At 47.6% G+C, this 16,300-nt stretch overlaps 1 protein-coding gene across 2 annotated transcripts in view; it reads right to left on the bottom strand.

Moving 5' to 3' along the window:
- Window positions 1–1,571: 1,571 nt before the first annotated feature.
- The window catches only part of RIMKLA (ribosomal modification protein rimK like family member A), a 32,616-nt gene continuing 17,887 nt past the window's right edge, over window positions 1,572–16,300 (bottom strand). For both annotated transcript variants that reach the window (XM_047727293.1, XM_047727295.1), the window contains 3 exons: window positions 13,988–14,074; window positions 7,299–7,502; window positions 1,572–5,104 (listed from right to left, as the gene is read on the bottom strand). In XM_047727293.1, the coding sequence (XP_047583249.1) occupies window positions 4,614–5,104; window positions 7,299–7,502; window positions 13,988–14,074 (782 nt within the window). In that variant the 3' untranslated portion in view covers window positions 1,572–4,613. The remainder of the gene's footprint in view (window positions 5,105–7,298; window positions 7,503–13,987; window positions 14,075–16,300) is intronic.

Raw genomic sequence — 16,300 nt, forward strand, 5'->3', positions numbered from 1 at the left:
TCCAGAGAGGCTGGGCAGGAGAAAGGGCAGAGGGTGAGTCCCGGATGAAGGCAAGTGCTAAGCACCACTTAAGAACACAGCCACCTCGGGCAGTTTGCTATACCAGAATGGGAAAAGGGACTGCCGGCATCCCAGGCCTACTGTGGACTAGCTAAGTGACCTTGGCTTCTAGGATTCAGATCCTCCATCTATAAAATGGGGACTGAACTGGTGTCCACAGTGCTGTTACTCCTGTGTCCTCAAATCTGGCTTGATGGGGCACCTGGGTGGTTCAGTTGGTTAAGCTTCTGCCTTGGGCTCAGGTCATGATCCCAGGGTCCCTGCTCAGTGGGGAGTCTGCTTCTCTCTCTCCCTCTGCCCCACCCCACTGCCCATGCTCTCTCCATCTCTCCCAAATAAATAAAATCTTTAAAAAAAAAAAAATTATGCTGACTTGTTGGGTGACGTTCTCAGTGTTGCCTCGGAGCCACAGTGAACCAAATGGCGCATTGAGACTACCAAACAGGGTGGGGACACCAGCACAGGGCCCAGGAGAGTGCCACATGTCGGCATGGGAACCACACCAGGAGAAGGAAGCTGAAAAGCTTGAAGGAACAAAGTTGCACTCAGCTGTGTGTTTTAGAAGGGAGGGCTGCAGGGTCTGGCCCGAGACTTGGAGTGGAAGCATAATATGGTTTTCAGGAACGATTCCAACAACATATTCCTGAGTTTGGGGGGGCACGGGTAGGGAGGCTGCCTTCCAGGTAAAAAGCATTTTAAAGTCATGATCTGATCTCGAGTTGCAGAGAAAGAACAATACGAGGTTTGCTATTAGCCTGTAGCAGCAGACGGAAGGACACGAGTTTCAGGGACGGTGACAAAGATGACTGTTGTCAGGGCTCATCCCCAGACATCTGCAGAGACTGACAGCAAAGAGAAGCCTCAGCTGCGGGGGCAAAGGGAAGCATTCAGCCGAGGTGCCCTGTTGTGCCGGCTTCGGGTTCACTCGGCCGTGGCTCCTCAGACCCACCTGAGGGTACTGCGACTCCAGGCCTGCCTGCCCACGGTTTTCTGCAGAAGGACCAGCTGTTACCTGGGGGACCCTGGAGCCCCCAGCAAGTCACCTCCATCTCCCTGGACTTGCATCAGGGCCAGCATTCGTCAGGACTTAAGGAAGGGCCAAGGCATGTCTCTCCCACTTCCCCAAAGCTAATGAGAATCCATGTCGTTCATTTTCTTTATAGTTTCAAGGAACCCTTCCTCTAATGAATACGAGTGCATCATTCTTTCGTTTAAACAACCCCAAGAAGAGCCATTTCTTCTTCCTTCTCCCCGGAATTTCAAACGATTCCAATTTCTTATTTCTTCCCCTGAAATGTCACAAAACTACCCCAAGACCTGTCTCCTTCCCTTTCCTCCTCGCCCTATCTGCAGTTGTCACCGACTCCCGTTAGCTGGGAGCAAGGAGTCTACCATGGTGGTGGTTAAGAGCTTATAATCCACTTTCACTGTTTTATCAGGTTTTGAAGACCTAAAGCCCCAGACCCACATTCTCGAAAAACCGTACCCCGCAGCAATCAGATAGCATGAAGACGTTTTTCCCAAGTGCAGAATCATATATATTCTGAGTGATGGAGCTATTGGCATTCAAGTTTTGACCAGTTTCAAGATGCTACTATCAGGTAATGGGAAGACTGTATACAGACACTGCAATTTATGTTACATTAAGGAAGACTGTTAGTTGGTATAGGAGAGTCAGGAGTTTCAGGTTCAGGTTCAGATACATCCAGAAGGCTATGTGGATACACTGAGAGCCTTACTCCTTCCAGGTGGTAAAGCTCTCTGAGAAGCTGCATCCTTTTTTCAGGCTCCCCTACCACTGTTTACTGTGCTGATGCCAAGAACTCATGGCCCTTGACTCCCTCAGAAGAGGGATGATGAGAAAATTACAAAACCAGATGTGGGAGGTGTTCTTCTACTACCTCCCGCAAGGTGCACAGTCTCACTGATCAACTCACTTCAAGCTCAAAGCACCCTCAAGAGGTAAACAGCCATCTCCCCTAATAGAAGGGGGAAAATGGGAGGCAGAGCCTCCCGGATTGTGCAAGGTTGTCAGCTCTTTAAGGGGAGAGCCAGAACCAGGAACTGGCTCTGTGTCCCATGTTCCTTCCAGCAGCAGGCCTTGCAGACAGCTGGAATGAGTGTGGCCTAGACCCATGACCAAGGCTCACAGGGCCCATGGCCGGTCTGGGAAATCCAGGGGGAGGCGGGTGTGTAGGGAAGCAGGAGCTGTGATCCAGGTGTGATCTAGCTATCTCTGCTTCCGGGCTGGGCTAGATTTCAAGCAATGGTGCCAATGACTATAGATGTCACTAGCAGCTGGAAAATGGGCCCCCTTTGACAAGTCAATCCGGAAGCACCCTCTTGGTGCTCCATTCAGGACAGGGCCTTCTAGTGTTCTTTTAGATCAAGTGGGGAGACTGGGCTTACACTGAACAGTGGGAATGAGTGAATGCAGCTTCCAGAAGGTCATCACTTGGTTCAGATGTTTACACAGAAAGTATTCGGACAATTCCAACAAGAACAGAACTAGAACTATCCTTCTAAACCCACCCTGAGTGGTAGAGGTAAGGTAAATAAATGTCTTAACCTGCATAAAAGTGAAGTATTATTATTTGTCAACTGTACAAGACACATTACTAGAGTTACAACTGAGTGGCATGCACCCTATGTTGGAGCATCTGAACTACAATTGTGTAGGGCGGGATCTCCAGGACATGGAGCTGAAAGTTTTTCAATTGTCTAAGTGTTACTTGGTGAGATGTGCTTTTAGCCACAGTATTTTAAAAGCCAATTTCTATTTAAATGTGTTGTGAAAAAAAATGTTAATAGTTTTGACTTTATACACATTTTATACTTACAGCAGAGTAAATACAGGAATTTATACACCCAAATGGGTGTTGCTGCCTTCAAACTAGTCACCTGGGGAAGATGGACATTTAGTCCGTGACTATCTCTAGATCCTTCCTTGGAAACTGTCCACTTGTATGCTTTCTCATTGTTATCCTTTATGGGTAGACTTATTTTTTGAGGGATGATTTTTTTTTTTTTTAATAGCCAAAGAGCATTAGAAGGTAAGTCTGAAAAATAAAAAGGATGACAGAGTTTGGGACCACCTCTGGGGAGGGTTGGTGTGAGAACTGAAGTCTGATTATAAGGCTGTGAGGCCTCTTGCCTTGCAAGACCTCAGAGATAATTCCAAAGAGGACTTCTATCTGTCCTGGGCACATGCAACATCACAGCTCAAGAGTATAGTCTCCTAAGGAAATGACAAGGATTATGGTAACTCTTGAGTGCTTACATTTTAGTGTATTTGGTTGAAAAGGGAGTCTTGTTCATTCTCATACTTCACATAGGCAGAAATGGAAAACTCCATCTCCACGATGTCACCCAAGGGAAGGATCATTATCTACTGCTTAAACAGTTGAAATGAAAAGCACTTGGTGTCCCGCCTACGTTATCCAACCGCCCTCCCCCTGAAGGTGCAGTGAGTAATTCCTGAGTCTCCCCAGTATGGAAAAAGTGGGTAAAGACAGGTCTCAGGGACCTGGCCAGGACTAGAATGTCAAGGCGATTAGAGTGTGTTTCCAATGGCTCTATCTACCCAACAGGCCCACTACACCAATACATTCAAGGAAACCTTCTAGAGCTAAGCAGTACGCAAAGTTTAGGAGAGAAGGGGGAAATGATTATCTTCCAGTAGCTTTCTGTGATTAAAAACCCACCGGCTTCTGGATGACAAATGAACAGAGTCCACTGACAAGAAAGTTCATGGCATTCGATTCTAGTGCACGTTTAAGAAATAAAGTGTGTGGCCACTAGCTCACTGAAGTGCATTTCCAGCTGAGGCCAAAGGCAGCAAAGGTGCAAGAGGCTGCTGGGCTGGCATTAGTTGAAGCAGGGTCTGTAAGTTCGGCGTGGCAAAGCAATTTGTAGAAAGCCCCAGTTCTGCAGCAGGAGATCTGCCAACCGGTGACGTCAGATAACGCTCATTCTCAAACTTTCTACAAAGTGCTTCATTGAAAATGCTAATGAGGAAGCTCCCTAAAACACCATATCCTGAGTGTCAGAGAAATATGGCCAAGATGGTGATTTGACAGGGAGCAGAGACTGAACTGCGTATTCTTCAAGCATCACACACACACACACACACACTTGGTGAAGAGCTCGTTAGCGCAGTCGCGTTGCGTCTCTTCTGCACCCCCCCTCCACCGGGTGATGGCTCCTGAGTGCAGCGCTTCCGGGACCCGTTCCGAGTTCCTGGGCTCTGCTGGTAACAGCCAGAGGCAGCAGCACAGCGCCTTCGGAGGCAGCCGTAGCATCCAAGTGCTCGCGGCAGGCCTCGGTCTCCAGCCGACAGCTCGGGATGTTGCTCTTGGTGAGTGTTTTTTTAGTCTCTGTAAAAACCACAAAGCTAAGCCGTTCGCTTAAATCATCGTTAGAAAGAATGCTGAGTGCCCAGATGGGATTTTCTAGTTTCTGTGCAAATGAAATCACATTAGTCCAGATTTTATTCACTCAAAACTATAGGGAAGCAGTAGGATTTGGTTTAAATGCTGCCAAAAAGCAGGAATTCACTTAAGTTTTAATTCGGAAGCAATCCTGTTGTTAATGTTGTAGCCGGCTTCGGGCAGCATGGGGGGCGGGGCCCCCGTCGTGCTCACTGAGGAATCCCGGATCTCTCCCAGTTCAGGCTCACTCTCACTAGAGGTAGACCCATTGTTGATGGCGTAGACGCTCTCTGCAACTCCCTGAGCTGAAGCGCAGCCATCTGGCTCTTTCTTCTCCCTGGGACAGGACAGTCCTGGGAGGACGGCCATCTTGCCAGTCTGCCTATTGGGCAGCAAGGACATGGTGTAGTCTGCGATGATGCCACCCACATCTAAATTGCACGCTTGGTCGAAGGCTAGGAAGCCGACATTGGCGTTCGCCTCACACACCACAAAGGAGCCGTCGTCCATGATGAGGAGATCGATGCCACAGAAGTCCATGCCCAGGATGTTGGACACCTGAACAGCCAGCTGCTTGCCTTGCTCTGTCAGCGGGCACATGACACCCACACCGCCTGTGGGGAATGCACAGTGACATAATGGTGACGTCAAACACCAGGGACATGATGACCCTTCAAAGAAGAGACGGGGCCATATGGAGAGGGGGCAGGGAGACAGCCATTCTTATTACTCACAGAAGATCTGCTTGGAAATCAGGACGCCCTTTGGGAAGACAATAGGGCCATTTCTTATCTAAGAGTTTTTAAAATGTTTATTTCCTCTGACCTACCACTAAGGAAATAATCTTATGTAATGGAAAAAAGCTTTATGCACCAAGATGTTGATGGCAGGGTTATTTAAAATACTGGAAAATCAAAATCCCAAGACATAATAGGCACTCACTAAACATTTGTTGGTAAGTAAATGAAAAACCACAAATCTCTCGCAACAGAGGAAAGCAGCATATTTTACAATCATGAATAATAATGCTCGTAGAGCACTGGTGATCCCATGGAAAAATACTTGGAAGGATTTAAGACTCTGCAGCATGACCACAACTGTGCAAAAGATCTTGCCGGAAAGAACAATACACAAATGTTAACAACGCCTGTCTTTAAAGGGTGGGATTAATGATAAGTATTTTTTTCATTGGACTTTGCCATGTTCTCCAAATTTTCTATGTGAAAATGGATTCCTTTTGTACAGAAAAAGCAAAATTAACATTATGTTGGGGTGCCTGGTTGGTTCAGTCAGTAAAGCGTCCGACTCTTGAATTCAGCTCAGGTCAGGATCTCTGGGTCGTGGGACTGAGCCCCATGTCGGGCTCCACGCTCAGCATGGAATCTGCCTGGGATTCTCTCTCTCTCTCTCTCTCCCTCTGCCCCTCCCCACCACCTCTAAAAAAAAAAAATCTGAAAAAAAATTAACATTATGTTTTAGGAAGAGGGGGATGGAAAGGCTTGTGAGACAAAATCCTATGCCAAAGACAGAGAGTCTGACTGCCCTCACCTACGACAGAGCTAACCTCAGGTTCAATAGTCTCCTTGGAAGGACTTAAGACCTATATTCTAAGGTCCAACAACTAATGCCTTCACCTTAACAGGTCCCTTCCCCACCTGTTCGAATGCATAAGGAAAAGGCTATAAAAGAGTTTCAGACTAGCTCACCAGGAAAAGCAACAAGGATAAATGGCAAAACCATCTGGTTCCTACCTCGTTAAAGAATGCATATCATATGGTGACTAAAAAAGACAACATAAAACACCAGGTTCCATGGGGTGGTACCACACACGAAAAGGAGATGTTGGAAAGGACATCACTGTGTCAGCCTGAGCGTGGCATCTGTCCCCATCACGACACTACATCACGGTGTCTTGCAATGACCTGCTTTCGGGTCTTGTCCTCTGTGGGACCGCAGCTGTCCCAGGGCAGGGACTCTCTCTGTTAAGTGCACTCTCATGGAGTCCACTGGTGGCGACTGCTCTCGACCGGTATTCGAGAAGGAAGGACCGAACTGCGTCTCAGCCTCTGTTCCTCACTAGCCTTGGTACACCCACAGGGCCAGTTAGGATCTAACCCTGGGCATGTGTTTTATCGTATTACCAACAGACACATTCGTTCAGTGAGGAGGACGGAAGCTTTCTGTGATGGGGACAAGAATTTACATCCCTCCTGCAATGTCTCCATTCACCACGACAGAAAACAAGGTGAACAAGAGGTTCATGAGACGGGGTTATGCTTCTGATCCAAACATAAACTGCAGCTTTCTCACTGTATCAAACATGTAAGGAAAACCCAATCCTCGATGACAACGCAAAAGCAGAATGCGCTCTGCCTTCTGCCACTGCCTCAGTGCAGACGGTCATTACCTCCTGCCCGAGCAACTGTAAAAATCTTCCGAACTCCTCTGCCTTGTCTCTGCCTTCAGTCCCTTCTCTACCCACGTGTCGGTTTTTCTCGAACATGGATCCTCATGTCACTCCCTGGGTGAAACCCAACTGCTGAGTTCCAACCCCTACCAGAGAGGGTTCCATCTCAGTGCCCTGATACCTAGGCCTGACCTCTGTCACAGCACCTACACCCATCTGTTCCCTTCCTGGGCTGCTTGCTGTGACAGGACAGGGCTTGTTTCTAATCCTTATCTGTGATCCTGGAGCCTAGCAGAGGGTTTGTCAAGATAGGAGGGCTGGATCCACATGTGCCGAACGGGTGCAAATACCCTAAGGAAAAATCGTAGTGAGGAAATGGACTGAGAGCTTTTGTCCCTTACCGAGGGAGCAGTTGCTCTGCATCCGTCCATCAGTGGAGCAGCGAAGCATGGAGCCTATCACCCGGCCCCCTACCACCACCACCCGGATGTCTTTGCCGTGTGACTCCTTCACATACTTCTGGAACAGGTAGGGCACATCATGGCGGATCAGATGGCAGATGTCGGAGAGGTGATGTTTATCTCTGGCAAGAAAAACAGCTTTTCCTTTAAAAAGAAAGATAAAGAGCAAGAGGAGTAGTCAGAGAAGCCTTTGAGGCAAGTCCTTGCCCTCCCGTCTCCCTGTCCCACACAGCTGTCGGTTCTTTCTGAACCTGCCTTTCCTCGGCCCCTTCTGTTTCTCTGACCAGACTCTTGGTTCTTACCAAATGGCCACGGAACCTTGTTTTCTCTTGGTTTTACTCACGTCCCTCTCTCCCCTCACCACAACCCTTTTTTTTTCCAGGATGGAATAATGAGGTTATTCCAGAAACACAGAGGCAAGGCCAAAATAAAAACCTGAGGATCTAGTCAGCTCAGTTCCAAAAGCAGTCAGCATCTCCTATCACTCCAGGATGCTGATGAGGCAGAGTCCGTCTCTAACCCACTTTGTTAATCCCCCAAACCTCACATCGGGCTTGAAGAACAAAGGAGGTGTCAATCCATGTTTACAGAACATAATTAACTGAACACACTTAGAGGAATTCTAAGGCTAGGCAGAGAGAGACCCACAAAAGGGAACTCTAATACAACATGATAGAACATTAACAGAGATCTATGCCGACACTATGGGGTTCAAAGAGGGAGCCCCCGACAGACTCCCTCCTCCTCTAAAGTGTAAGAAAACTATCTGGCTATACCTGTTTTAATTCTAAATGGAATGATCTATACTTCTATTGCTATCTGGAGATAGAATTCCTGCTTGACTCCAAATCCTTTCTTTTCTGCTTGAATCACCAGTGCTTTTATCATTACTTAACATCTGCTTTCCCATTTGCATATTAGCTGACAGATCGGAGCAGGACTTCCTCAGAGGTTTGCTCTGCAAATCCGACACGAGCACACCCAGTCTGTGCCTTCCTGTTATGGAACAAAGAGAAGGTTTTCCTAAGATTTGTGTCACCACACTAAAAGGAGTGGGACCCTTCTGAAGTCTTAGTAACAAGAGTGATGGGTATCAGCCTCTAGTGGTACAGAAGACTGAGAAGTAACCTCTAACACACGTCTCCATCACTGCACACTTGGCACCAGGAGATCTGGCATCTGACCACAGATGGCTGGGATTCAAGTATGGGCCCTGGGGGTTCCCTGGACATTAAGTATGATTTTCACAGAGATGGGGGCTTGATACAGGGACTTGGTTCCTTGGTTCCTGGCAGGTGGCAGGTTTAGTCTGCAGTTACTAAAGGAGCTTTAGTGGGACGCCTGGGTGGCTCAGCTGGTTAGGCAGCTGCCTTCGGCTCAGGTCACAATCCCAGGGTCCTGGGATTGAGTCCTGCGCCAGGCTCCTTGCTCAGCTGGGAGCCTGCTTCCCTCTCTCCCTCAGGCTGGGAGCCTGCTGCTCCCCCTGTTTGTGCTCTCTCTCTGTGTCAAATAAATAAATAAAATCTTTTAAAAAATTAATAAAGGAGCTATAGTTTTCAGGCACAGAGGAAAAGGGGGGGGGAGGGTGGGAAAGAGGACCAAGATTAATCATCCACCCTGGGCCAAACACATTGTTTTTTCATTATTTCATTTACACCTCATACTAGCCCTAAGAAGCCATTAGGACAGGATAGTTATTTTTGTTTTACAGTAGAGCGAAATAAAAGTCTACAAGATTAGTAGCTTTCTCAGTGGCAGAGCTCTACCATTCCACTGCTTTCTTTAGATTTATTTCCATATACTAGGGTCTAACTACCGCTATCATTTGTCTACTCCCCGTCCATTTTCCCTAAGATACGACATATTACACCAGTAATGAATAACCTGAAAACGAAATAAGAACACAATCCCATTTACCAGCGTATCAAAAAGGAACAAAAACATTAGGAATAAATTTAACCAAAGAAGAACAAGACTTATTACTGAAAACTATAAAACATCTCTGAGATGGGGCACCTGGGTGGCTCAGTGGGTTAAGCCTCTGCCTGCCTTTGGCTCAGGTCATGATCTCAGGGTCCTGGAATGGAGCCCCACATTGGGCTCTCTGCTCAGCGGGGAGCCTGCTTCCCCCTCTCTCTCTGCCTGCTTCTCTGCCTACTTGTGATTTCTCTCTCTCTCTCTCTCTGTCAAATAAATAAATAAATAAAATCTTTAAAAAAAAAAAAGCTGCTTCTTAAAAAAAAGAAAAAAACAAAAAACATTTCTGAGAGAATTAAAGAGCTAAATAAATGGAAAGAAGCCCCTTGTTCAGGGACCAGAGGACTTAATATTGTTAAGACAGCAACACTTCGACTGATCTACAGATCTGACACAGTCCCCACCAAAAGTCTGACTTCCTTTTTTGCAGAAGTTGACAAGCAGATTTTACATTATACTGTAAAATTCATACGGAAAGGCAAGGATCCCAAATATCCAACACAATCTTGAAAAAAAGAGTAAAAGGACAAAGTTGGGAGTCCAACTTCCCAACTGCAAAACTTACTGCAAAGTTAGTCATGAAGACAGTGTGGCCTGGCATAGGAGGGCAGACACATGGATCAACGGAATAGAACTGAGAGCCCAGAGCAGAGCCTCACACAGAGGTCAGGGGCTCTTTGACAAGAGTTATAAAGGCATCCCATCAAGGAAAGAATTGTCTTTAACAAATAATACCGGGAAAACTGGATATCCACACGTAAACGAAGGAAGCTGGACCCCTACCTCACGCCATATAAAAAAATTAGCTCCAAAGGGATCAAAGACCCAAAGAAGGAGCTAAAACTATAAAACGCTCACAAGGAAACCTAAGTATCAATCTGTGTGACCTTGGATTAGGTAGCCACAAAATGACAACTAAACGCACAAGCCACCGGAAAAATACAGATGAACTGAACTCCATTGAAATCAAAACCTTCTCTACATCCAAGGACACTATCAAGAAAGTAAAAAGACAACACAGGGTGGGGAAGAAACATGTTCAAATTATGTCCGTTATGTTATGAACTCTTAAAAACTCAGCAATAGGGGCGCCTTGGTGGCTCAGTGGGTTAAGCCTCTGCCTTCGGCTCAGGTCATGATCCCAGGGTCCTGGGATCAAGCCCTGCCTTGGGCTCTCTGCTCAGCAGGGAGCCTGCTTCCACCTCTCTCTCTGATGCTGCTCTGCCTACTTGTGATCTCTCTGTCAAATAAATAAATAAAATCTTTAAAAAAAAAAAAAAAACTCAGCAATAAAAAAGGGGCCCCTGGGTGGTGCAGTTGGTTGACCATCCAGCTCTTCCAGGCTTTGGCTCAGACTCTGATCTCAGGGTTATGAGACTGAGCCCTGAGCGGGCTCTGCACTCAGCGTGGAATCCACTCTCTCTCTCCCTCTGCCCCTCCCCCCCAATAAATAAATAAACTTTAAACAGAAAAACAAACCTCAGCAATCAAAACACCAATAACCCAACTGAAAAGTGGGCAAAGGATCTGAATACACAGTTGTCCAAAGATCTACAAATGCCTAATAACCACATGAAAAGATGCTCGACATCACTAGTCATTAGGGAAATAGAAAGCAAAACCACAGTTAGATGCCTCCTTCCACTCACTGGGATGGTGAGAATTAAAACAAAACACAAATGTGCAAGTTGCTAAAAATTCTCATCATAAGAAAAAGATTCTGTACGTGATGGATGTTACCTAGACTTACTGTGCTGACCATTCTTCAATGTATACATTCAGTCATTATACTGTAACCAATCAGATCTCAAAAAAGATTTTAAGAATTCATTTAAAAATCAACAAATGAAGTGAGCCCCTATATTACTAATGCTTGGGAAACATGTATTTTGGCTTGTGGCTTGCTTTTATGGTAGAAGTATGGTGACTATTTGCTTAATTTGTCAAGGCAAAGAGGACATTCGTATATGTATATTCTAAGAGTTAGGCCTGCCCACTTTTCAGGCTATAAATGTTCAAATATATACAGTCAAAAAGTTTTATTTAGGGGCGCCCTAGGTGGCTCAGTCACTTAAGTGACTGCCTTTAGCTCAGGTCATGACCTCAGGGTCCTGGGAGTGAGCCCTGCATCAGGCTCCTTGCTCAGCAGGGAGCCTACTTCTCCCTTTCCCTCTGCTCCGCCTCCCTATTTGTGCTCTATGTGTCTCAAATAAATAAATAAAATCTTAAAAAAAAAAAAAAGTTTTATTTAGTACTCCAAAAAAACCCCAATCATAAATAAAGAAGTGAATGAATAAAACAAGGATTACTAAGAATGATGAGAAATCAGAACCCTCATATATTGCTGGTGGGCCCGTAAAATGACATAACCATTGTAGAAAACAGTGCCGGCAGCTCCTCTGAGGTTAAACATAGGGTTACCGTCGGACCCCACAATTCCAGGCTTAGGTAGATACCCGAGAGAAAGGAAAACATATGTTTACAGCAGCATTATTGATAAAGCCACAATGGAAAAAACTCAGATGTCCACCAGCTAACGAGCAGATAAACAAAATGTGGGCAAGCCATACAACAGGTTATTACGGAGGGATAAGAAGGAATGCCGAACTGATCCACACCACGACATGGACGGCCCATGAAAACATCACGCTAAGTAGAAGAAGCCAGACACAAAAGGTCACATACTGGACGATTCTCTGATAAGAAATGTTCAAAATAGGCAAATCCATAGAAACACAAAGTAGATGGGTGGTTGCCAGGGTCCAGGGGAGGCAAGTGCGACTGGCCCCTATTAGGTACAGGGGTTTTTGGGGGGGGATGAAAATATTCTGAAATTAGATAATGGCTACGATTGGACACGATAGTGAATATACTAAAATCCACTAAACTGTACACTTAAAAATGGTGAACTGTTTGTTATGTGACTTACATCACAATTTTTAATTTTTTTTTTTATTTTTCTATTTTGAGAGAGAGAGAGAGCAAGCAAGTGGGAGTGGGAGGGGCAGAGGGAGAGAAGGAAAGAGAGAATCTTAAGCAGGCTCCACACTCAGCACCGAGCCTGACGCAGGACTCAATGTCATGACCCTGAGATCATGACCTGAGCCGAAATCAAAAGTCAGATGCTTAACTGACTGAGACACCCAGGCGCCCCTACAGCTCAATTTTTAATGTTTGAAAATACCACGTATTTTATTTAATTTCCATTTATTGTCTGTTTTACCCTTCCACAATGGGAGCTCCTTGAGGACAGTTTTTATTTTGTTCCTTTCTGTATCCCCAGGGCCTACAACAGTGCCCGGCACTCTGTGGGCACTCAATAAATATTAGTTGAATTCTCAATTATGTATACTTTAGCACAATAAAAAAAAAATTAGACATTGAACTTCAGCACTGTAGCATATCTACCGAATAGCATTAAGGGCCCCCCCTTGCCCCCAAACTCATTCCTCTCTCCTCAACGGGACCCTTTGGCTCCCACCTGCCTCCATATGCTCGCTTACTCACTTCCTCCAGTTTGAATTCCACTCTCCAACTTCAGTCTCCTCCTCCTCCAGGGAGGCCTTCCCTGCCCCGTGGCCTCTGTCCAGTGCAAGCAGGTGCTGGACCAGCCTGCCAGGGGGGTGATCACCCTGTGACGCGACCGTCTCTACTCCCTGCACGCTTGCAGCTCTCTGAGAGCAGGGACCAGGTCTAGTTCATCTCACTGCCCTGTCCCTACGGCACAGGAACTGCTCAGCACGGGTCTGTTTTGGGGGCCTCCCCTCACTGCAGACACCCTGAGCGTGGAAGTCGCATCGGGCTGGCGGGGGACCTGCCCCCAGGCTGCGGGAGAGCTTCCTACTGCATGCGAGCTCCTCTCCATCACCAGTCCCTGCTCCGCACCAAGTTCTGCAGCGGGTCCCCGGGACCAAGAGGCCCCGGACCGGATTCCCGCCCCTGAGCAGCGCCCTGCCAGCCAGGGGGAGACGCGCATGCACTTGTAACTGTCATAACGGGCAGTGCTGTGCTAGAGCCGTGGACCGAGCACCACGGAAACACAAAGGCAGAGCCGGTGGGGAGGGAGGAGGACCAGGCACGTGGAGCGGAAAGAAACAACAGCGGAGGGGGAGGCCAGCAGGCCCTCATGGGGGAGCAGAGGTTCACCAGAGGCCACAGGAAGACGGCACTGCCAGCAAAGGGAAGAGGGCAGAGGTTTAAAGACAATACGTGGTCTAGCTAGTGAAGTAGCCGACAGTGGACGACGGAGAGTGCACGTGGCCAGAGAAGGCTGCAAAGGAAGGATGAAGCTACCGGGCCTCAGGGCAATGGCGAGGAACACGGACCTTGTCTAAGAGGCAACAAGGCTCTTGGAAGGGCTTTTTAGTGAGGGAGTGAGGAGGACAGATGTCTCAGAGAAATGACTCCCTAAGAAAAGAGGTCGCACTGGCAGGGGCTAGGGAGACCACTCAGAGTCAAGTCAGGAGTCCAGGGAGTAAACGAAAAGGGTCTGAGGTAGCAAGGACAGTGGGGGCAGTGAGGAGGGAACGGGGGACAGACAACACCGCAAGCCCCGCGAGGAGACGCTCCACTTCTCTAAGCAGCGCTGGGCCATGCCTGATGAGGCCAGCAGGGGAGCGGCCCCAAGGGAAGCCAGGAGGCGCGGCACTGACCCCGGTGTCCTCGAGTGCTCTTCACCACGACTGGGTAGCCCAGGGGCTCAGCTTCATCGATCATCTTTGAAAAGTCTTCGTGCCCACCTGCCAAGAGAAGGTGAAAGTCAGGGAAGGTCAGGCTGATGTCCGCCCGGCGCGGCCTCTCTGTGCGAACTCTTTGAGGGCCTCAGGTTCCTCTGATTAAAGCAACTCAGACCCGTGCCATCTGGCAGACATGGATTTTGCACCTGTAACATCCGTGGGAGTAGATAAGGAAAACAACACAGATCAAGTACGTGACTGTGGCAAAGTCCTCACCTGCTCTAGCTCATGTAAGCCTCCTACCAGCCCTACAGGCAGGGCAGGAATTTTCCCCAGTAAAATGGCTGCGGTTCAGCAAAGTGTTAATGACGGACACTCAACCACAATGAGGCTGTGTCCATCATCAGGGGCATCTGCACAAAGAGTACACATGATCAGAAGGGAGCTCCTGGGGTGCCTGGGTGGTTCGGTCAGCTAAGTGTCTCAGGCCCGGATGTCATGGGCCCTGAGATCTTGCACTCACGCTCAGCAGGGAGGCTGCTGGAGATGCTCTCCCTCTGCCCCTCCCCCTACTCTCTCTCAAATAAATAAATAAATAGTTATATATATTTTGAAGATCTTATTATTTATTTGACATAGTGAGGCAGCGAGAGAGGGAACACAAGCAGGGGGTGTGGGAGAGGAAGCAGCAGGCCTCCCGCCAGGCAGAGAGCCCGAAGCAGGGCTCAATCCCAGGACCCTGGAATCATGACCTGAACTGAAGACAGACACTTAACCACCTGAGCCGCCCAGGTGCCCCATAAATAAATCTTTAACAAGGAAAAGGGCACTCCCAGCTTCCTGATCTCCAGCTATCCTTTTTCCCTTCCCTATAAAAGTGAAGGAGGGGTCTTTCTTATCCTAGGTTGTCCCTGCACCTGTGCCCTAAACCCCTTTTCCTCTCATCTCCCTGGGGATCTTGCATCATTAAGTGTGCTCTCTCTGATGGGTCTTCAACCTCCCAGTTCCCAGTTTCATCACCATTTTATTTATTTTTAAAGATGTATTTATGAGAGAGAGCATGAGCAGGAGGGGCAGAGGGAGAGAGGCTCAACCAGACTATGCACTGAGAATGGAGCCTGACATGGGGCTCGATCTCATGACCCTGAGATCATGACCTGAGCTGAAACCAAGAGTCAGATGCTTAATGGACTGTGTCATCCAGCACCCCTCCATCACCATTTTAATTGCCTATCTACACTTGATCTTAGCCAAAAGGCTGAAAAGCGATTATCTATCTACCTATCTATTTTAAAGATTTTATTTATTTATTTGACAAATAGAGACACAACAAGAGAGGGAACACAAGCAGGGGGAGTGGGAGAGGGAGAAGCAGGCTCCCCGCTGAGCAAGGAGCCTGATGCGGGGCTGATCCCAGGACTGCGAGATCATGACCTGAACCGAAAGCAGATGCTGAACGACTCAAGCCACCTAAGTGCCCCACCATGGCCATTTTAAACATGCCCCGTTCTCTCCCATCGTCAACAAACAAAATCCCTATTCCTTGCCCCTGCCTCATCCCTTAACCACAAGCGGTATCCCTACCATCAAGCTACTCAAACAGGTTTGCATTTTCTCACTTCTCATTCATTCCCTCGCCCTTGACAGTCTGGGCCATCTCCCCATCACTAAACCGCAGCTGTATTCGCCGAGTCCCTGTGGCTAAATCCAACACACATCCCAACACTTATGTTCCTTGTCCTTTCAGAACCAGACAACACTTTGAATTATACCATCCTCCCTGGAATGTTCTTTCCATTGGCATCTGTCGTCTCTCCTTTCCCTCTTCACCTCTCCAACTGCTCCTGCTTGGTTTCCTGTATACCTTCCTCTTCCTTGACCCACTCTCTCCAGGGTTCCCTCTTGAACCCTCTCACTGAGTTTTCGTTTTTACTGTGGTAAAATGTACATAAAACTCGCCCTGAAAAGGTGTCCAGTTCAGCCCTCTCTTCATTCTATATATTCTCCTGAGCAATCTCATCTGTTCTCGACGACTTCACTTAACGTCATGAACGTTTCCAAAACCACTTCCCTAGGCCACCCCTCTCTCAGGAGCTCCAGATCCACTCATCCGCTGCCTAAGGAACAGTCTTACTTGCTTATCCTATAGATGCCTCAAAAAAAACGTGCCCCAAACTGAAATCATCTCTGCCGGATAACCCCTCATGCCCTGCCCACCAACCTGCTTCTCCTCTCCCGTGTCTCTGTTCTCAGTGACTGACTGCTTTCCCCTCTGGCTGCCCAAACCAG

Source organism: Lutra lutra, chromosome 4, assembly GCF_902655055.1.
Source record: "Lutra lutra chromosome 4, mLutLut1.2, whole genome shotgun sequence".
NCBI classification, from domain to species: Eukaryota; Metazoa; Chordata; class Mammalia; order Carnivora; family Mustelidae; genus Lutra; species Lutra lutra.